This window comes from Danio aesculapii, chromosome 8 (genome assembly GCF_903798145.1).
Source record: "Danio aesculapii chromosome 8, fDanAes4.1, whole genome shotgun sequence".
NCBI classification, from domain to species: Eukaryota; Metazoa; Chordata; class Actinopteri; order Cypriniformes; family Danionidae; genus Danio; species Danio aesculapii.
Genome location: NC_079442.1, coordinates 14,358,732 through 14,383,032, shown reverse-complemented (window position 1 = coordinate 14,383,032; position 24,301 = coordinate 14,358,732). Strand labels below are relative to the sequence as shown.

The 24,301-nt window shown below is 39.1% G+C and overlaps 1 protein-coding gene across 1 annotated transcript in view; it reads left to right on the top strand.

Moving 5' to 3' along the window:
* slc15a4 (solute carrier family 15 member 4) overlaps window positions 1-24,301 on the top strand; it is a 165,821-nt gene that overhangs the window by 36,933 nt on the left and 104,587 nt on the right. The window contains exon 6 of the mRNA XM_056463262.1: window positions 5,126-5,306. Coding sequence (XP_056319237.1) covers window positions 5,126-5,306 — 181 coding nt within the window. The remainder of the gene's footprint in view (window positions 1-5,125; window positions 5,307-24,301) is intronic.

Sequence of the window (24,301 nt, the reverse complement as noted above, 5' to 3'; positions counted from 1 at the left end):
AGATTTCATTCGCTTCAAATCGAAACTTCATATCTAATCTTTTTTTTAATCGATATTAACAATGATGTTCGGTCAATAAATATCGATACAGTTTAAGAAAGAACTTACGAACAGCTGGTGCAACCCCCTGATCTTCAAATCCTCTGCTACTACTGTATATATGCAGGTGGGTTTCGACTAGGTTATGTAGACTAAAGCATCAGAAAAACTGCATTTTATTTTGTTACATTTTGTTTACAGAAACATAAGCTATATATGGTATTTGACATATAAATGGTTTGATATGTAGGCTGCAGGAGGCTTTGTACTTCGCTCATGTTCTAGTAAAACATCATTATAAGTGCGCAAGGCGGCCTCCATGATTACATTCATTATAGGCTAAATGAAGCGTCTATTTTTGTCGTACAGATACGTGCAAGACATCTTTCAAATCTGTAAAGGATTTACATTCATTTGTGTGTAACCTACTTCCAAAAAAACAATGTTCCTTTGTAAACAAACAAAACACTATGTTTTTTTCTATTATTAGAAAAACCTGCTACTATACGTGTGTGATGCATCTCTGTTGTTAATACTATTTTATAATACTTTGGTCATCTATCAGTTGATGACCAGTAAAAAATAAAATGAAAACGAAAAAGACAAAACATCTTAAACTGCCATCTGTGGTGTTGCGTGTTGGATTAGCACAGTTATATCTGACAACACCACATAGCCTATAACATGCTCTCACATTGCATATGTGGTTTCAACAACCTGCCCAGTTTTGTCTGGAATGCATTCCAAAAGGATCAGATTTATATCCATCTCAAATGGTTCTTCGAGGGCATTTACACCTGTTCTTTTAATGATCAGATAGCTCTCTAATCATAAAAAAACACATTAAGTGACTAGGTGTAATCAACCTATTGGTCTACATACAGCAAGGAAAATACGTATTGAACACGTCACCATTTTTACGAATTTCTAAAGGTGCTGTTTTCATGAATTTTTCCCCGGATGTTGGCAACAGCCGAAGAAATTCATATATGCAAAGACTATACTAATTAGTTTACGAATTAAGTTATGTGTAATAAAATGAAATGACGCATGGAGAAAGTATTGAACACATGAAGAAAGGGAGGTGTAGAAAGGCAGTGAAAGCCCAGCCAGCAGCTGAAATCTCTCTGTAGTTCTACAGCAACCCTCTGCCCTTCATCATTGCAAATTAGTATTTGCTGCTTCAGTACAACATCTACATTATCAGGATGATGAAGATGAAACCAGGGTGGACATTTCAGCAAGACAATGATCCAAAACACAGCCAAGGAAACTCTCAAATGCTTCCAGAGGTAGAAAATCAAACTGTAGAATGGTTTAGCCAATCACCTGACTTGAATCCAATATAAAATACAAAGTACAGGTCAGTTTGGATAGACAAAACCTACAGAACCATCAAGATTTTTTACACTCTTTTGAAGTCTGCTGAGCAATGCAAGTGACTTCATTCTCAATATGAGATTCATCTTTAAAAAAGCCTTTTATATCAAGTATTAAATATGTTTCAGTAGTTCAATACTTTTTCCTTGTTATTTCATTTCACTTAACATTTTTCAGATTTTTTATTTATTTATTTTTTATGTGTGTATTGTTTGGGTTTTTGCCAAAATCTAGCTCAATTTTGTGTCAACAGCTCCTTTAGAAATATTATTCCCAGGAAAAACATGGGAACATGACGTGTTCAATACTTCTTTTCCCCACTGTACATATTAAACAGAAAAAACACAGATACTTATATACTAGACTTGGCATACAGTACATTAAAATGTCTAATGCAGTGGTGTTCCAACTCAGTACAGAGAGTTCTACAGAGTTCAGCTTGTCTCAGCACACCTCACTGAAAGTTTCTAGTAAGCCTTTAGAGAGCTTGATTATCTGGTTCAGGTGCATTTAATTAGGACAAGGGCCCTCCAGGTGCAGAATTGGACAGCCCCTGTCTAATGTTTCAAAGAACTGATATCTGGCTGAAAAAAACTGCTTTCTCATCCCCTAAAACTGATATTTAGGTGTAAAAATCAAATGACATACTTATTCTGACCTTATTTATACTGTTTAAAAAGTATATACAAAATGTATTGTGGTACCACTTTAGATTAGGTCAAAAGAACATTTTTAGGTCATAATTTTTTTTTTATGTAACGTTTCGACCTACATCAGGTCTTCATCAGGTTAAACAAGACAATTGGAGAACTCAAGAAATAGTCAAGCTCTACATTTTGTGTTTTGAACACTTTAGGTCACAATTCATGATTGTACACTGAATCTGTGACAGAAAAGCAGAACTGGACTACTTTAGTGTCTACAGCACAATTGAGTATTTAATTGTACCTGAGGTGGTGGTTGTGGAATAGATCAAGTAATAATACATTTATTTGATCATTTCTTTCTTAATTATTTGCCACCTTCAGACAAAAAGAAGCTCACGCTGAAGCTAAAGGTCCAATTTCTTAGCTAATAATTTCTCAACAGCCCTAAAAGCTTGTTCTCCTTCAGTGTGACCCCGTGGATGAGATATTCAGCTGCAGATAAATAGTTACAAGAGTAGTCAACCTTTTGACTTTTATCTAATCAGTTACGCTCCACTAATCATGTACTGTTTTCTGTGAAAAGATCCTTAAATCTGGCCCAAAAGAGTTATTTAACTACAGTAATAGAACAGTGTTCCTCAAATGCTGCACTGGAGGGCCAGTGAGCTGCAGAGTTTAGCTCTAACTTTGATCAAACACATGAGCCTGCTAATCAGTTTGATCAGGGTGGAGATATACTCTACAGCTCATTGGCCCTCCAGGGCAAAAGTAAATAGATGGTTAAATCACAACCATGTTCTCAACCATGTTCCTTGAGGACCACCAACAGTGCATGTATTGGATGTCTCCTTTGTCTGTCACACTACAGGTCTTTCAGTCTCTGCTAATGAGCTAATGATCTGAATCAGGTGTGTTTGGTTAAGAAAACGAGCTGTTTCTCAATATGCGTTCTTCAGCGATCTTGCATCCTCGTGTTCTCGTGTAACGTCATCATCAACTGCCAAAATTCAGTTCCAAAACTCAAGATCGCAAGAACGGAGGACATGTCCTCCCCCTTTCTTAGATGGGTGGCATGGTGGCCCAGTGGTTAGCACTCTTGTCTCACAGCAAGAACGTCACTGGTTCTAGTCCTTACCAAGCCAGCCAACATTTCTGTGCTGAGTTTACATGTTCTCCCTGTGCTCACGTGGGTTTCCCCTGGGTTCACCGGTTTCCTCCCACCGTCCAAAAACATGCAACTTAAGTTAATTGACTATTCCAAATCGGGAACCTAGACATGCTCCTAGTGAGTAGTCTTAAGAGCAATCACTATCTGTTCATTAGCTACAACAGCAGGGGAGTTCTCGATATATATTGCCATGCAACTATATTCTAATCAAATTCCCAAATTGTGTGAAAATAATAGTTTCTTAATCAAATTTTATTTATTTATTTATTTATTTATTTATTCTATTGTTTGTTCAAATCTTTCTAAAGTTTCAGATTCGTCAGTTTCCAAACAGTATGTTTTAATTGCCAAGAAATACACTTCAAACTGTTAAATAAATTATTTCCAAATGAAGCCGTTTTATGTCAGCACACCTCCTTGCCATCTTTCACTTGCAGCAAAACAAAGATTAGAGCAAAGTAGTTAAGGATATTCTGTCAAACTAAGGAATGCCTTTCCAGAGACTAAATAGGTTTTCAGATTTTTTATTAAGATTACCAAAACGTTTTTACTACTTTTGTGAGTTAACTTGCAGAGTTTGATTGTTCACCATAAAACTTGCAATTCGTGTTGACAAAGTAAATAATATAGAATCCATTTAGACTTTGAAACCTCTCAGAACATCTGCACTTCTAAAATTACTTTTGCTGCTTGTTCAAACTATCTATTTAAAACAAGTTGAAACAAAATATTTCTTTTTTAAAATAGTTTTTTTGTTCAATCCACTTAAATTTGTAAAAATGATTAATTTAGCTTATGTGTTGGAACGACATGAAAGAATTGTATGGAACCCAGCATTTTTACAGTGTGTGCAACCTCAAGGTAATGACCAGAGTGTTTTTCATTGGCAAACCCTGCTCGTTTCATATTTCTTCTGAAATGAAGGAGCCCAAATTCTTGTTAATTTAATTTTTGTGTTTGTGTGCGTGTGCGTGTGCGTGTGCGTGTGTGTGTGTGTCAAAACTGTTCTGAAATCCTGAATCTGTCAGTATTTCCAAATGGTACTAATTTTGAATACAAACACTGCCTACTTTTATTGTATAAGAACCTACTTTATTTTATAAGAAACATACAAATGCATTTCCCTGAGATGGGTTGCAGCTGGAAGGGCATCCGCTGTGTAAAACATGTGCTGGATAAGTTGGTGGTTCATTCCACTGTGGCGACCCCGGATTAATAAAGGGACTAAGCCGAAAAGAAAATGAATGAATGAATGAGATACAAATACAGTTCCTCATTAAATGCTTATCAAGCAAGTTATTTTTATGTTTGTCAAAAAATTCCTAAGATTTTTTGGTTAACAGATTAACAAACACTGCTTGTTTTAAGAAATAAACTTCCTTAATAAAACTGTCCTTCCAAATCTGTCACAATTCCCAAAAAGTCCTGCTGTGTGTGATTTACTTTTTACTTTTTTTATCCTCTCTGCTGTTTTTCATCACTCGTCTGTGGCACGTGAACGGAGCAATCAGCCATTCATTAGGAAACAGGTGCTCTGACGCATGATATCCAATCCCCATGTGATATTAAAGTACTTAACAAGTGATTAATGATTTTATGGGCTATTAAGAGATCTGTCCTTCCACCTCACTCTGAATGTGGAGCTTTACATCCAAACACCAGCACTGGACACATGAGGGCGCTACTGTTGCTGGAATGTTCCTGCTTCTCACTCTCTTTCTCAAACCCTCTCCTAGAATTCACATTTGAGCTTGTACTTACTTTCTAGACGGAGGACAAATGGAGAAGAACAAAGCACCTGAGCATTACGAATGACCTACACACTGCTCTCTCTTTGTTCGTGCCTGTGTTCTGTAAACATGACTCGTAATTTTGCCCCTGTTTCTCCCAGAATACCTTCCGCTTCCCTGCGGCCTGGCTGACCATGTTTGACGCCGTGCTGATCCTCATGTTGATCCCCCTCAAGGATAAAGTGGTAGACCCCATCCTCAAACGCAAAGGCCTGCTGCCCTCGTCTCTGAAGAGAATCGCTGTGGGCATGTTCTTTGTCATGTGCTCGGCGGTGGCGGCTGGTGAGTCAACAACACACACACACACTAAATGACACGCATTTAGTGTGCTATAACACACGCACAACAAAGATTTATGGCAGAGTCTGTGAACCTTTTTTTTGTTTTGTTTTTTTCAACTGTGAGCTGTCTCTCTGTGTGTTTGTTGTACTGTAAAACTCAATGAGTTCAGAATACTCAAAATATTTGTGGAAACTTACTGCCTGTAGGCCTTTAAGTAAGTAAGTTTTTTTTAACCCTCCTGTCTTAGAATTCTGTATACACTGTTTGCCCTTTGGGTCAAATTGACCTGCCTTCACTAAACCAAACAAAAAAATACAGGAGCTAAACTTAATTTCAATCCTCATATCTGTTTTTCGTGAAGAAACAACCTCGTCTTCTTCACAAACTCTGTGAATGTCTAGGTTTTTCCTCATCAGTGTGCAGAATTTCGTCAACGTTTAATCAGAGGGCAACACTTGTTTTTGACTGAAGAAAAGGGTTGATTTTTCTATTGTTAAAAATTATTGTATTAATCTAAAAAATAATACAGTATTCAGAAAAGTTAAAGTAGCTGATTCTTATTGTGTTTTTGTATTTGTGTGTGTTTGTTGGAGGGCTCTACCATAAACCCGGTGTAATAAGGCGCAAGACGTGTTTGACGCGATTTGTTGCTATTTTCAGACCAGTGCAACTCTAATTTTCCCGCTTTGTGCCACGTTGTGTAAATAGCAAATCCAATCGCGCTGCTTTTTGGACTCATGGGCGTTCCGGTCTAGAAAGGAGGTGTGTTAAGGCACATTGTTGGCACATTGCTATTTTGAGGGACTAAAATAGACCTCACAATTGACCAGCTAAATCTGGTCTAAAGTCCAGCGCAGAGCGTGTTAGTTATGCGCCTTAAACACTTACACATTGCTTAATACACACAGGATGTACAGAAATACGCAAGTACCTTTACAAATAAAAAATAATTAAAGGATTAAAATATTACAAAAAATATTTTATATATAAATACCATTACATCCATGCTTCCTTCATCTCGGGGGGCTTTTTTCACTTTAGTCATGACAATTTGATCAATTTGCTTTTGTGTAATGTTGTTGTTGTTGTTGTTGTTGTTGTTATTATTATTATTATTATTATTAGTAGTAGTAGTAGTATTTATTATATGCATATTTATATTTATTTTAATAAATAGACATTTTGGATACATGTGCATCACCATATGGGGCATAAGAATAGGACAAGTGTTTGGATAGAACTCAGTTGACCACACTTCGTTATTATTGTTTATTTATCCTTTTACATTAGAACTGAATTTAGAAATGGTTCAGTGAAATGAGTACAACACTGTTTCCTTATCCGCGAAAGTAAATGAGTAAATTAAAGAGTAAAAGTAAAGAGGCTGAATGTAGGCGGCTTGTTCTTTATCCTCGTGCTGCAGATGGTATGTTTAACAGTTTTCTCGCAAGTGAAGTGTTCAGTTTTTGTACTTACAAAGTTTGCCATGTAAAAAGCAAATGTAGCATGGCATGACACAACTGACTCTTAATGGGAATGGGAGATGGTACTCTGATTGGTTTAATGTGCTTATGCTCAAAACACACCCATAACTCATTAAGCGAATAAGGACAACCCTTTTAAACCATGCGTTGTGGCGCACAGCATATTTTTCTGTCCTTAAAATAGCAAAAGTGGATTTGGACACGCCGTTAATGCCTTTGCGCCATGTGCTTTAGACTGCGCCCAGATTGTTAAAATAGAGCCCAGAGTGTGCATGTGTGTGCTACTGTGTGCCAGTAGTTTTTTTGTGTAACAAGTGTTTTATAGCTGGTGGGCCAAAATACAACCATTGTAGATATTCTATTGTTGAGGTCATAATAGAAAAAGCCTTCAAAAAAACTTAAAGATAAATAAAGAAATAAACATTGTATAGTTTTTTTACTGCCATTAAAATGGTGCCTGGATCAATTTTTGACCCATAAGTCAACAGGAGGCATAAGCAGAACTTAACAACAACATTTATGTGTCTCTCATTAACATGCAGCAGTACACTTGTTGTTAGAATGCAGATTATACTTTAATTGAATTGTCGAATAAGTGGTGCAATTTGTTTGCATAAATGTCACAAACTATTATTAAAACAATCGTTATGATTAAGTGTTTGTAATTGATAGAATGTGTTAATGTAACTTTATGTAATACACTATTTTTATTTACTTACGCACACATTATAGTTGTGGATCATGCAGTGAATATTAGTGTTGTCACAATACTGGTATTGCTAACTTCGATACCTGATAATACTCTTACGATACCATAAAATATATCGTTATTCGATACCATTTTTGATATTGCAGGGAAACCACCCCTCCAACCACACACACACCCACAAGTGAAGTTTTCAAACTAATTTCGAGAGGAGCACGTGATATGATTGACCGCAGCTGGCCACTCATTTACATTCACTAGTTAGCCAATCAGATTAACCCCAACTCACTATAAGTAGCCTAGCTAGAACTACTCTCTTATCTTCGTTTTCCGAAGAAACTAACGACAAGTCCGCTCCAGCTCTTCCGAAAGCTACTCACGGACAAAACAACCTCCTATTTTCAATCATCATCATCATCATATCGCCGTCAACTACAACGAAAACAACAACGGAGGCGGCGGAGATCACAACAGCGCAGCAACGGGCAAGAAAGAAAGCTCCGCGCTCCCTGAAACATCAGCCCCATCTCAACAACACCCAGCTCAGCCTGGAAGTCTGCCCGAGACTGAGGCTCCAGTAAGAGGCCAAAGGCCTAGCTACTCCAGCCAGAGCACAATGTTTTATTCAATCCTCTATCTCCTGCTACTTCAAACCGCCACGTACCTTCTCCAGCGTCATCATACGTCTCTCGTATCCAACAAACGACAGTCACAGAACTCCTCCAAACTCCTAGACGCCGGAACCACACATACTGCTGCAATAAACCTGAAAAGACCTTACGAATCCACGTCTTCGCTGACTCCGCCCCCCTAGGACATTACAACCACACGCTCCTGCTACGCTCCCTAAACACTACGTACTACAGCCCACAAACACTGCGCCACCCCGGGCCACCAGAGAAAGCCCTAAAGCAATCTCGGAATCTCCCGGACAATAACGCAACTCTTCTAGCCTGCAGCTCCCCAATCCAGTACAAACTCCAGCCCTCCTCTTCCAGCAATCCTTACCACTCTAAACCCAGCCTTCCCTCCTCTCACTTGCTACTACTGCGGCGACAGGCACGCCGTCAGCCAAGTCTAAAGAAAACAAATTACTTGTCAACATTTTGAATCTTTATACTGATTTACGTTTGCACACTGACCTAATTTTTCTGAATTTCTCATTCCAGGTCTGTATAACGGATCCAAGCCCGGTATCTTGGCGCTCCCTTCCCAGCCCTCCACCAACGCTGAACCAGAAATCACAGAGCTATTATAGAAAAAGAGATCGACAATAAATTCATGTTCGATCCCCTCATTCTTGCTGCTTCGTCAAGCACATTCACATTAGCCTACTGAAATGGGCATTAGAACGTTTCTAAAAACGTCTAATAACGGATCTTTCATCTTCTCATAATTCCGCCTTTTTCAGCATTATTCATCACGCCGAACGAAGATGCCCTAAAGAGATTTCTTGGTTTGTGGCGTGATATTTAATTAATCTAGTCTGCTGCAAAGCTTCGCAGTCGACATCACCCCCGCCTTTTAAGTAATTCCATTAAACCCTGATCTCTGGTATCTCCGATTTCTGGCATTAATCAGGCATCACAATTCTACTTCGCAGTCTGTCTAACATTCGGACGCAGAAGTAACCACATTTCAGAAACAATTTGCGGGATTCTCGCCAATAACTACGGCGTTCGCACGTAGTTCATCTACTAGACGTTTACACGTATCCCAGAGATATAAGTTCTAAAGATATAATATATCTTAAGATATAAGAAGACTTAGTGACAAGTCTTTCTAATATTGGCATTTCCATCGTGGAAGAACCTCCGGCTCAAGCACTTCTATAAAATTCCTAAGCATCAATTTGGATTCGCAGAATTGCATACATACATACCTAAATAAATCGACTGAAATTTAGTTCCCTCATATATTCTTGAAGAGAAAAGATCGCGCTAAGCACAAACTGTCTATCTTAGGACATCAAAACTCACACGCGCATTATCCTGCAGGGACGCCTTTTTGTCACGCACCTCCAACTCGCAGCATCAGTCCCCGGATTAGATGAGAATATATCTCTATCCGATCTCGGCCATATCAACTCCGCTCAGCGCGGCGACGGGGTGCGCACATGACAGGGGGAAGGCTAATGCACACCAGACACGCAAATTCATATGTAATTTAAACTAAACCATTTACATAGCGCTCCGTGGCGCGGCAGAATACAAATAGAGTCCTGAATTGTGACTAAGCACTGCGGACAGCCCCCGACGCGCACCCCGATAGAACATATGTTTTGAATTCTAAATGCATGGCGCAACGCAGCACGTCACCGAACAGCGCTTAATGCGTGCGACCGGCTTATGCTTTCCTTCCTAAGCGCTGGAATTGCTGCCCACTCATTTATAAACGATCCAATTTCATCCTCAGTACATATCTTTAATACACAGACGCCGCCCCCGGCGTAGGCTTAGAGGGATGTTATCAGGACTGCCGACGCGCTACCAACGGACCATATCGCGGAGAAATTAATAGTCCGCCTCCAAAATTCTCATTTACCGTTACAATGAAGCCGCTGTCCACTGCACTAACAAAAGGCGTTATCATTATCATGCTTAAATTCATATACAACTCTTCATTTGGACTTCAGCAAAAAAAAAAAAAAAAAAAAAAAATTAATTTATAACTGTTGTACATGTTCCTAATTATATAAGGAAATTGCTGATTCCCTTTCTTGCTTTTGTTTCTAGAAACTGGTACCAGAAGCAGAGCCGCACCTGACCTCATCCCTCCTTTGAAGATGACATTCCCACATACATGATTTGCATCAACACCTATAAATATATTTTAGGAAGTAACCCCAGAATATCTCAGTTCCTCCCTACAGAACACATCCAAACATTTCATTCCCCACATAACACTTCATTCCCGTTTGCCCCCGCAAACAATCAGTCTATTCATCACATACTTGCATTCACACAAACTATGATTCTATTGCTAATTCACAAACCGGCCTTCTTATTAAAGGCTTCCCACCCTCCCAGACATCAGACTGCCCATCTCGCCCTACATACTCTCCAACGCATTTCCACACTCAGAAGGATACCTATCCTTGCATACAGACCACACTCTAGATGCAATGTTTATTCTTGTGTTTTTTCGAGTTTCTCAGATGTTGTGAAATTACAGTAACATCTAATTTGATCCGTACATCCACCCCACCATCACAGATCTAACTTTGATTGACGAGGAAACTATCAATCATCATAAACAGATCAATCCAAAAAAGGACAATGCATCTACATATTCAATATTCCCTCCCCCACAAGCCATTCCAAACACTCCTAGCATACATACACTATAGGAAATGCTAAGCTTAAGTCCCCCAGCCCCCCTTTTTTCACACACCATCCAGTGACACGCCTTGGTTTCAAAAACACATTAAAGCAGTCCTCCACCATTCAGGCTTCCCACCAGATTCATACTCCAGTCAGATTTGGAGCCGCCACCACAGTTGCACATAAAGGGCTATCTCAACAACACATACAAACAATAGGAAGGTGGTCTTCCGATACCTTCAAATCTTACATTCGACTCAGCCACAGTCATCTAAACAAAGGACCCTCACCAGCAGACACCTTAAACCTAGCGGCCAAAGGCACGAGCCTAATCCAGGGATAAGACAAGACACAGCCATCCCGGCTCCCAGAGGGCGGAGGAGCTACTCAGCCACCCAAGGGCGCGGGCACGACCCAGCCACCTAACCCTGCTTTCTTCCTTCTGGCTCTGAGTCGCACTTAGCTTTCTCTCCCTATTCACTTACCCAACTCCAGCAGGAGTTTTTCCCGCCCAGGCACCCCCTGTCACCCCGCCCCCCCCCCTGGCCGCTGCCACAGAAGTCTTCACCACCCCTCCACCTTTCCCTGACTTCTGTAGGACCCTGCCCCCCCCATGGTTCTGACTCCCGCAGGAGTGTTACCCCGAGCTTCGGTTCCCGCAGGAATCATCTCACAGCCCCTCCCCCAACCCTAGCTTTTACATATTATAAGTCATTTTAACAATGACATATAATATTGCCTTTTATTTTTCTCTCTGTTTTGATTTTATTTATATAGATTCATATCTATATGCACCCACGCATATAAATATTAATTTATATATAGCGCTGCCACCATCACGCTCTGTTCCCGCAGGAACACCCCCAGAGCACCAATTCTGCCCGTCATCCTCCAGCAGGAGTCTTCACCTCCCCCTCATCTCTCCCGACTCCTACTGGAGCTGGCCAAAATAGCTCAACCAACCCCGAGCTGTGACACGAGCACGAGTCACGTCACCGACCCTCCCCGGCCCTAGCTTATTTTATTTTCTTATACATTTATTTTACACATTTACCTTTCATTTATTTTATTTAATTTATATATATGTATATATATATGCACCCTCGCATATAAATATACATTTATATATAGTGCCGTCACCCTCAAGCTCTAACTCCCGCAGGAGTGGTCCCGAGCATCGACCCCCGCAGGGGTCATCGCCCAACTGCCATTCACCCTTCAGCTGGGGCATTCACCTGCCCTTCCTCTTCCCGACTCCAGCTGGAGATGGCAAATACAGCTCTATCTCCCGCAGGAGTGTCCAGGAGCTTCGACTCCCGCAGGAGTCCAAAAAAAAAAATCGCCCCCCCCCAAGGCACTAGATTACCCCATTATATATTTATATATCTATATATTTTCATATATACATATATATTTATATATAGCGCTGCCACCTCCCAGCTCTATCTCCGCAAGGAGTGTTCGTTGAGCAATTCACTCCTTTGGAGTCCATGCCCCACCCCAGCCCCCTTCACCCCCACTATCTAGCTGGAGTCCTCACTTGCCCTTCCCCATTTTTACTACCCCAGCAGGATTCCTGTCCACCCCATGGCTCTAACCCCCGCAGGGGTCTCCTAGAGTCTATACTCCCGCAGGAGTATTCATAGCCCACGCCAACCCTGCTCGGGCTCCCGCAGGAGTCTGTATCACCCTTTGCTCCCACAGGAGCCCCCTTTACCTTTCCTTCTGAAAAACCACTATATCCAGCAGCCGGATATAGCCATCCAAGCCTTTTGGGGAGTTTCTTCGAATACACGGCTGCTGTCCCGAGTCTCCTGCATTTTGGGGAGCTCTCGAGAACCACCTGATCTCGTACTCCCCGCATATGCTCTATGGACCAGGCGGGAGCCCTGGGCTCACCTATCTCCGAGCTCAGGGTTCTCTCCCGGGACAGCATGCCAAACCTGCTAACAGTTGTCAAACAATATCTAAGTGTGAACTCTTGAAGTGAAGTTTTCAAACTAATTTCGAGAGGAGCACGTGATATGATTGACCGCAGCTGGCCACTCATTTACATTCACTAGTTAGCCAATCAGATTAACCCCAACTCACTATAAGTAGCCTAGCTAGAACTACTCTCTTATCTTCGTTTTCCGAAGAAACCCCCCATCCACCCCTTCTCCTCCTTTTCTTCCTCTTACCACGGGGAGCTCTCGAGAACCACCTGATCTCGTACTCCCCGCATATGCTCTATGGACCAGGCGGGAGCCCTGGGCTCACCTATCTCCGAGCTCAGGGTTCTCTCCCGGGACAGCATGCCAAACCTGCTAACAGTTGTCAAACAATATCTAAGTGTGAACTCTTGAAATTTAGTAAAAATAAACTAGGCTACAATGTGAGAATGAGGTATATTTTTACATTAACAAAAACATCTTGTGGTAGTGCACTAGTTTCTGTGCCTGACGATCGGGTTGTCATGGTCTTAACCTGCGACCACCACCTGTTCTCAATCTACATTCCTACTCTCACCTATGGTCATGAGCTTTGGGTCATGACCGAAAGTACAAGATCTCACATACAAGCGGGCAAAATGAGTTCCCTAGGCAGGGTGGCAGGGTGCACATTTATAGATGGGGTGAGGAGCTCTGTCACCTGGGAGGAGCTCGGAGTAGAGCTGCTGCTCCTCCGCATCGAGAGAAGTCATCTGAGGTGGCTCGGGAATCTGTTTCGAATGCCTCCTGGACGCCTACCTAGGGAGGTGTTCCATGCATGTCCCACCAGGAGGAGGCCTCAGGGAAGACCCAGGACATGCTGGAGGGACTATGTCTTTCGGCTGGCCTGGGAATGCCTCGGGATCCCCTCGGAGGAGCTGGAGGAAGTGTCTGGGGAGAGAGAAGTCTGGGGTTCTCTCCTAAGACTGCTGCCTCCGCTCCGGAAAAGCAGACAAAAATGAGATGAGATGAGATGAGATGAGATAGTAGTACACTTGTTTAAAAAAATCCCTGTGATTGTAAATTTTTAAATACAATATAGTGTAAACTAAACTACACAATCTTTTGTATTTTCAAGCAAAATTAAATATTGCTAAACTAGTAAAATCAGTGCATTCTTATTTTCTGATTATAACAGTGGTGTTTTCCTAATATTCATTCATTCATTCATTTTATTTTCGGTTTAGTCCCTTGATCAATCTGTGGTCGCCACAGCGGAATGAACCGCCAACTTATCCAGCACGTTTTACGCAGCAGATGCCTTTCCATCTGCAACCCATTTCTGGGAAATTTTCTTAATATTATTATCAATAAATATTTATAAAAGTACCAGAGCTTTGGGCTGTCACAATAATCACAATTTTGCAATACCGCACTAGTCAATCGCAGAGAAACAAAACAAGTTTAGGTACAAACAACTTTTTAAATTTTTGGAGTAAAATTAACTCCTTTAATTATTTTCACCTTTCAGTTTTACAGTATGGCGAAGTGTGTGTGTGTGTGTGTGTGTTTGAAGATCATCAGTACATGTTTTGAAAGTTAAAGCACCTATTTTATATATGTGTTCATTTTTTTTGTCAAAAGGTCTGTCACGGTGGTGAATTTTCATTTCATTGTGTGTTTTCTTACATGTGATGTACTGTAACACACACACATGCTTCAAAACACGGAGGCCTGAATTGCACAATCGTGCATTCTTAACTAAATGGTTGGGTGTATCCAACTACTTCACACTGCAATAAACTTCATGTTTGACTACATTGCAGGATCATAAATATGATAATTTTAAATGAATCTGTGCAACAAATGTGCAAGGCAGACTCATGCATCACATAAGGGAGTACATTTATGGGATCAAATGCTATTCATTTTTTTTTGTTCTTTACTGCATTTTAAGAAAGTGGTTCTGATAATCTGGTAATCAGATGGTTACTAAATAAACTGATATTTATCATTAGTAGTAATATTATATGTTCATACATTTATTTAAATGACATTGAAAACATTTTACACAGTAATTTAATACATAGATCATAGTAATTCTTATAATCATGTACATTATATATATATATATATATATAATTTTTTTATGTACATGATTATATGAATTACTATAATCTATGTATTCAATTACTATATATTATACTATACAATTATTTATATATATATATATTATACTATACAATTATTTATATATATATATATATATATATATATATGTATATATATATATATATGTGTATATATATATATGTGTGTATATATATATATATATATATATATATATATTACAGTGTACAATATGTGTTGTAGAAAAAGATTTAATACTTTAATTTTCAAACAGTTTTAGTGTCTGTAATGAGTGAAAATGGGGTGCGGCTCCTTAAAGAGAGATCGCCATTTTGTGTGTGTGTGTGTGTGTATATATATATATATATATATATATTCGTGTGTGTGTGTGTGTGTGTGTGTGTGTGTGTGTGTGTGTGTGTGTGTGTGTGTGAACTGTCTGTAGACGCGTGTAACACAAGAAGCACATGTGCGCGGGACCGAAGTTTCTTTTTCTCTGATGCTCGGATTAAGTTATTGTTCTGTGTGTGTGTTTACAGCCGTTTGACTGATAATAATGAATTTGTAGCTAAATCGTTAGTGGTGCCAAACAGCATTTCCCATTGTTTACATCTTTGCTACAACATACTGTTAAGGCTAGACACTGTGCATGTCATGATCAATTTTAACAAATAAAAACACAGTCTACAGCTTGCTTGTTGAAGCTGCTCCTTCTTTGAGGAAATTTTAACCAAATCCAGCATGAACTGGGAGAGATTCTGGAGCTGTGTTTTGTCAAATCATGCTTGCTATGTATTTTATAATTCTCTGGAACATAATTAGGGGGAAGTAGTGTCTGAGAACGGAATTGCGGCACATGGGTGCCTGTTTCTGCGTGGTGAAAGCGTTTTGGCCGATTGTGTGTGTGTGTGTGTGTCTCTGTTTCAGACCAGATGTCACCCGGTCACCATATGGTTACAATTAACAAATTCATATTTGTATTTACTAAAATCTAACAGAAACGTTGCATGGGACAAGGCCAAAACTTCTGTCCTGGTCAAGTCTAGTCAGAATACACTCTCCATATGTTCCATTATCGCTCCTCTGACAGTCTACTTAGGACAGTTACACTTAGTGACCTGTTATTTACATTTTATGTTTATTCAAATAATTTCCATTTTTTTTTATTAAAACAGCTGTGTCTTGTATCTCAGTAAGTTACAAATCTGCCACAAATAGTGGCTTAATTAAAGAGCCCCTATTATGGGTTTTTGAAAATGACCTTCCATGCAGTGTGTAACACAGCACTAAGTGCATGAAAATATCCAGCTGAGGTTTAAATCTAAAAGTGCACCATGAATCAGCTATTGATTCTTTAACGAAATTGTTGACTTGGAGTCGAATAAATGAATTGTGTTGGGTTTGGCTCTTTTGCCTGAACGCATTAACGTCGATATGGTACATCACCGAATATGAAGTGCCTGATCCGGTAAAACATGAACGTGCCTTTCCCTATAAACTCTAACGATTCACGGGACTAATCATGACACAAAGATGACTTAAAGACTGATGGAGATTTGGCTTCGGGGAAGAAAGAGTTAAAGTTCATTTCCAAAACAATACTAGTATAGCCAACCATGTGCTGTGTTTGTTCCTGTCATTTTTCTGATTTTATACTATACTACAACGCGGGACTCTTCGGCCATTTGTTATTGATGGAGCAGCAAAGACTATTATGTAAGGGACTATGTCAGACTTTGACTGGTACTTTGTCAGTAACTGTTAAAGTTCATATAGACCAGTTTCTTCTTCCTCTGGTTCAAAACATGTAAGTGTGATTTAAAATTGTTGACTCGTTTTCTGTAGTTTGTAAAATATGTGTTTAATTGTGTGTTGTAATTTGTAATCGCTCCACACAGCTTGTAATCACTTATCTTTTATAGATCAGTGCTTGTACTGTATTTGTCAGGTTAAATCTGCATGGGGCTGTTCACATATTGCATCCAAAACCATGTTGAAAACGCCACACGTGCTTCTTCCTTTAGCGATTTATATGCATTTCTGAACTCTGGATCCTCTGTCGTTTGTCATTGCTATGGCAACCATCAGCTATTTCTACACAGTTTTTCCATTTTTAAAATAGTTCAACTTTTGGATTTATACTGAATGTGTCTTTGCTTTTACTTGGGGTTAGGGTTGAGAATAGAGTAATATGCTGGTGTTTTACTACAATGCTTTAATGCATTCCTTCATTGGGCTTTCACATACTCTCTGCTACTTCATAACCGTGGTGGGCATTTCTCTCCGTCTCGCGCTGAACCCAGTCGACCAATCACAACAGACTGGGTCATCGGACCAATCACCGCGGATTAGCCTCACACAAAGGAGGGGTTTGGGAACGAATAAATTGCTGAAAAAAATCATATGGGGGTCGTTGGGATAATTAGGTAAAAATAAATGCATTTTATAAGGCAATGAAAGTGTTTTTTTGACCTTGCATGCATATCAGCCTGTTGTTGGAGACTCCCAAAACCAAAATAAGACCATTTATAATGCATAATAGTGGCTCTTTAAATAAGTACAGTGGGACATGGAAACATTCGTAATTGGGTCAGTGGGCCATGAGTTAGAAAAGGTTGGCAACCACTGCCCTAAACAATATTGTTTTCTTGTATGCCCTTGTGGTTCGCTTCGGGAAAACATCTATAAATTTGAATTGATGCGATTTTTAACACTGTAATTGCTATGATTTCAGGCGCTGAATTAAGACATTGTGTCTGTATATGAAGAGTTCCGATGCCTCTAACCTCTAAGTGCCGTCTGAAATTTCCATAGAAAATTAACATTTTTCTCAGCGTCCTTTGTTTATGTTGAGATATTTCACTTTAAATACCAGGAAAAGAACTTATTCTTTGTTTTTTAGGCGGCATTTAGAGGTTTTTGCATCTAAACTCATGATCTTCATATATTGTTACAGTATAGAGAGCCTGGTAGTTAAATGGAGACAAGTTTGGTGCATCTATTTGGTGTTCAGTATTCAATTGAATTGTCTTCATGTGTGACAAAATGGTTCCCCTAAGAAGTAGCTGAATAGTTCATGAGAACTGTATTCTGACAGATAAGCAAAAAGTGGAACTTTTTTTTAGACCTCTATCCAGTTATCCAGTTTGTTTGACATGAACCAAACACTGCATTTTTAATCACAGCACTGTACATGCTACAGGCAAAACATGACTGATAGCCCTCAGTCAACTTAGTCCAGAGCGGTGTAATAGATCAGTCAAAGTCTAAACAGATTAATAATACATCCAAACAAGTAGTTTCGGTAGACACAAGCCACATCATAGACTTAGCTGATGAAGACAGTGACAAACTCTATATAATAATCTGAGAGCGATTTGTAAGATATCAGCACAGGAACAACTGTGTCAGATTGGGTTTTCTTAGCACTGTTCATCTTAAACCAAGGCATGAGTTCATCTCAGAGGTTACCACATTGCCATCCGTCAGATAAGGTACAGTGACTCCAAGATGGCAGAGATTGGATGTAGAATGAGTCACCCACAAACACCCACACGCTCTTGACACATTCACACAGACCACTGATCTCTCCTCTGAATTCTGTCACTCCTGTCCAACCTTGAGCCGGCTCTATTGAACCCTGCAGAAGGTGGATCGATATCCCCACTTGTTCTGACAGTTAATATTCATACAGCCCACCGTCTTGGAAAATACCAACCTGAATCAGCGCTTTTACACTTTTCATTATTCTCGCCTTCCTTTTTACCATATTTTAACAAACAAACTCTAAATATACCTTCGACGCTGGCTCCTTTGAAGACACCAACACTAGGAATGCTCCTCGAAAACCTGGTGATTTGTCTACCTTGATAGCAATTTTTTTGTGTCATGAACATTGCATACACTTGATGTTGCCTTACTAAAATTAGATTTCTTCATGACTCAACAATAAGAGTGGCTCAGAGCCAGTGTGAAACTGTCACCACAGGGAATTGTACACCAGACACTAATCTCAGCACCACATCTTTAATGGAACTCCACTGTTTCTTGGAAATTTGGCTCATTTTACAACTTCGCTAGAATTAAACTGTTCAGTTTTAAATGTTGTGAATCGGATTAGTCATTAGCATTTCACTCAACTTTTCAAAACATAAATTTTAGATAATAAGAACTCATGGTAACACTTTATTTTGATGGTCCATTTGAGTATTAGTAGACTGTCTGCTTAATATCTGCTGATACTGCTCCTTCAACATTTAACTGATTATAAGAAACTTTGTAAGTACATGTCAACTTACATTACCCTAACCCCAACCCCTAACACTAACCCCAATTTAACAGTCTACTTATAATCTAATGAGAGTTAGTTGCAATGTAACTTTTATTCAACAAACAGATCATCAAAATAAAGTGTGACCGAACTCATATGTAGTCAGGTTTTGTGTACAAAGAGAAACAGAAAATTACAATTGTTAAAACGGTTTTATGAAAATTGGCTTCCATAAATTTCACCAACGTGATCACTTGCTTGCACAAAGTCTTGCAACCATGGAGACATTTGTGGGAGATGATTCAGAGCATATTAAATTTGGTACAAATTCTGAACTTTATTTATTTAAACCAAAATACATGGAAATTCATTGATTTTCATGCTCTGCATAGTATAGTTTCATTTTCCAACAGTCTTAAAACATGATGTACAGTAACTACAGAGGAGTTCAACTTTAAGGCCCAATCCAATTTCTACCCCTTAGCCCTTCCCCTTACCAATTCTCTTTAGCTCGAAGACGTAGGGCTAAGGAGAAGGGGTAGATACCCCTCCGAACGAAGATTTTTCAGGACCACACCTGAAACCAAGGGGTAAGAAAATTTCCCAGAATACACCAGCCACAATGGCAGCATAGTTGCACCCGGAAGTAAGGAGATCCACAAATTAGTATTTTTGTATCATTATGAATTTTTACAACATACAACCATACGTTTTAATATATTCATAACCGCGTTCGTGTTTTACCATCATGCTTTTATAGAAAACGCTAAAATAAAAACCACCAAATTTAACGATCTATAGTCCATAATCATAACCCCTGTATGGCAGTCCCACAACATTTTGACACTCGATGACACTCGAATACCCTGTCCGAAAAGTCTAGTGGCTGGGAATGAGCTTTTTACAGTGTCTGCTATAATGTTAATGTTGTTTTTGGTGTGTTTACATAGATGAATATGGCCACTGTGTAAAATGTGCAGTTTAGTTACGATTTTAGCCACATTAGATCATTATGATAATATAATATATGCCTTTAGTGATTTCCTGAAGATAAATACTAGAACATAACACAACTGGAATTACTAAAGCAGTCCAATCGTCGATCTCATATGAAGCAAGAGATCACGATGACATATGATGACGTGCGCAGGTGTTGTAATTCTGTCCCATTTCTTAGGGGTACATTTTGAAGCCCTTCCCTTTCACACTCTGTTTCAAGGGCCAAGGGGAAGGGGTACAAAAATAGAATTGGGATTGGGCCTAAATGGTGAATTATAGAAACAAAATTTTTGATCATCAATCATGTAATCCAATTCAATGATTTATGCTAAGCTTAAAGTGCTCCTACCAGACCCGGAGATTGGCTAAATGGATTCAAAAGTGATAAAACTATTAGAGTCTATGTTCCTTTAAAGAGGACGCATGCCATGTTTCAAACAATACACCATATTGTTTATGTGCCCCTTCCAAAAGAGGATGGACCCTTTAAACATTATTTAGACATGACAGAGAACAAAAGAATATGCAAATCTCATGCAGCCAAAGTGTCAGAAATTTGTGGAGGTCAATAGCTATGTTTCCATCCATCCATTTTAATGCACATTTTGGATATGGACATTAAAATCAGTTGATGGAAACGACAAGATGCGCATAAATTTTGAAAATGTGCATAAAAAATGTATGCACATAACTGTATGATAAACTTTTTACTCAATAAGAAAAGATGCGCATAAACTGCGATGGAAACACTTTTACCGAACAAACTCCAGTATGCGCATTTAAAAAAGGTCATGTGATTTTGATGTAAGAGATCATGTGATGTGTGTGAATGGACAAACCAGCAGGCTGAGCTCATTGTAAAACATCTGAAATGTTGTTTTGATTATCTTAAAACGCCTTAACTATTTTCGAATTAGTGTTTATTATATTATTAATTACCTCCAGAACAAGAGCGTCTATGTCTCTGCACTCATTGCATGTCTACATTGTCTTCTGAGGCACAAGTAATTTAATAAATAAAGAAAACATTTACACAGCTTCTCCTACCGCAGTATTTTCCATTTTGATGTTTGGTGCCATTTAATCAGGAAGTGACGATTTTGAAAGTGTAAATGGTGGATTAACATTCACTGCATGATCACTAATCAGATGTGCCATCATTTGTGACTTAAGGTGGTTTCTAAAACAAAATATGTCAGTGTTTTTTGCAGTCTCATTTTCAGCGCTTTACATTTTCACGGTTGTTATCTGAAGGCAGAAGGTGTTGACTGAGTGGATGACAGCTGATATTAACCAATCCATTCACGTTCAGTTCTAGAGCGGTGAACCAATCAGAAGAGCTTGATGGCAGGGCAAACATTGCTGGCTTTGTATACTGCAGAAAGTTGACATAAGCACAGCGTTTCACATTTCAGGTGCATTCTGCTTGAATGTCTTCTAAATCTGCGCATGCAGCAGAGATTTTGCAGTTAAAACCGGTCGCACAAATGCTCCCAAATATATTTTGAAGTCGCATAGATAAAATTTCGAGCGAATATGTGACCAAAATAGTCGCAAATTCAAGCCCTATACTATGTTTGGTAATATGTTACTAGTATGATTAGTATGTTTGTCAGTATGTTCCTAGTATGATTAGTATGTTTGTTAATATGTTTCTAGTAAGATTAGTATGTTTGTTAGTATGTTTCTAGTGTGATTAGTTTGTTTGTCAGTATGTTCCTAGTATGATTACTATGTTTGTTAGTATGTTTCTAGTAAGATTAGTATGTTTGTTAATATGTTTCTATTATGATTAGTATGCTTGTCAGTATGTTCCTAGTATGATTACTATGTTTGTTAGTATGTTTCTAGTATGATAAGTATGTTTGTTAGTATGTTTCTAGTATGATTAGTATGTTTTTAGTATGATTAGTATGTTTGTCAGTATGTTCCTGGTATGATTACTATGTTTGTTAGTATGTTTCTAGTATGATAAGTATGTTTCTGGTATGGACCAGTATGTTTCTAGTATGGATTAGTAAATTGTTAGTTTGAATTGGTACAGTATGTTGTTAGTATGTCCAATGTGAAGTCAATGGCAGTTTTTTACAATGGAAGTCTATGGGACAGTTACTAGGGTGCTGTAAGTGGTTGCTAAGGTGTGGCTAGTAAGTTGAAAGGTCATCAGGGATTGGCAGATTGATCTGAGTTAAATGAGCTCAAGCTCAAGTCTGTATGACAGTCTGGCGCAAAGTTATGAGATCACAAAGTTTGGTCCAATGTTAAGTCAATGGGAATTTTCCCGAATTTTCCAGGTCAGTTTTCGGAAAACCATAAGTCAAATCAGTTGGAAAAGATATAGCAACTTAATTCAGTATAGTTTGGAGGTTTGAAGTTAGTTTGGTGGTTGGAGTGTGAACGGTCTAGGAGGTGATGTGTTCTTAATTAATCTAAGAAGAAGAAGATAAAGAAGTTTAAGGCCCAATTCCAATTCTATTTTTGTACCTCTTCCCCTTCCCCTTGGCCCTTACAACCGAGGGTTAAGGGGAAAGGCTTCAAAATTTACCCCTAAGAATTGAGACACCCCTACAGCACCTGCACAGGTTATCATACGTTTTCGCGATCTCTTGCTTCATGTTAGATCAACGATCGAGACTGCTGCAGTTATTTCAGTTGTGCTATTTGTTGGTATTTATCTTCAGAAAATCACTGAGGGCATATATCATATTATCATAACGATCTAATGTGGCAATAAGATCGTAACTGTACTGTGTATTTACACAGTGGCCATATTGATCTATGTAAACACACAAAAACAACATTACCATTATAGCAGACACTGTAAACAGCTCATTCTTAGCCATTAGACATTTCTGACAGGGTATTTGAGTGTCATCGAGTGTCAGAATGTTGTGAGACTGCTATACAGAAGTTATTATTAGGGATTATAGATAGAAATTTTGGTTTTTTTTAAAAGCATGATGGTAAAACACGAACGCGGTTATGAATATATTAAAACGTGTTTGTTTGTCATAAAAATTCGTAATAATGACAAAAAAAAAAAACTTCTTACTTCCGGATTCAGCAACTCTGCCACTGTGGCTAGTGTTTTCAGGGAAATTTTCATACCTCTTGGTTTCGAGTGTGGTCCTGAACAATCTTTGTTCGAAGGGGTATTCCCCCCTTTCCCCTTAGCCATACGCCTTCAAGCTAAAGAGAATTGGGACACCCCTACCCCTTGGCATGCAAGCGCAAAACAAGGGGTAAGAGTAAGGGCTAAGGGGTAGAATTGGGATTGGGCCTAAGTAGTATAACAGTATGTTGGCTTTCTCAAGCCACCATAATAAATTAATAAATAAATGGTAGTACTAGAAAATATTGGCAGTCCAAAGCAACATAAATGTCTAAACTTAACAAAAAAAACTTAATGTTGAATCATGATCTTAGATGAGAGCACAATCTCGCTAAATACAGCTTTGAGATGACCTTCACATCAGAAGTGCAAATAAATCTCTTTGAGTAGGTGTCCCAGCAATCCTTCCAAAACTTTGGCGCTTTCCTTCCAACAGTTCTTGGCTGGCTTGTTTGTATGTGTGAAGTTTTGTACACACTTGATGCCTATAGGAAGACAGCACTCTTTTTATTTATTATTATTATTTTTTTGAGATTGTGTCCAGACTTTCTCAACGTGTGACTGGCTGTTCTGTGCGAGTCGTCGAGTGCCTGTTCGAAAGGTTGTAGAAGACGACACCGTTGACAGGTCGGCAGTATCTCATTGTTCGGTTTGACTGCGCCCAGAACTCCAGTCAAAGTCCCCAGTCCAATTCCAGCTCCTGCCCAGTGGATTAAACCCAGCTTAGTCAGCCTGACAGTGTTCACCGCGTCCAGACATTGACATATTTCAGACTAAAGCACTTTTTGAGTGAGATGAGTTTTTGGGAGATGCGCTGTGGAGTGTGAGGAAAGTATGAAAATCGTTCTTTCCCCACCATGCCTGTCTTACTCGCTTTGACTCTCTCAGACTCTTTTTAAACCACTGTCAAAGTCAGCATGGTGTGAGAAAGCGAGAGGTTTAGACATTTTTAAATTCCTTATCCGTCTCAGCTGCCATCAAACTGAATAAATGTGGGTTTGTAGTCATCTTGGGGGATTCTTTAGGCAGTAAACACCTGAAAGTTGAGAAAACAGTCTAAA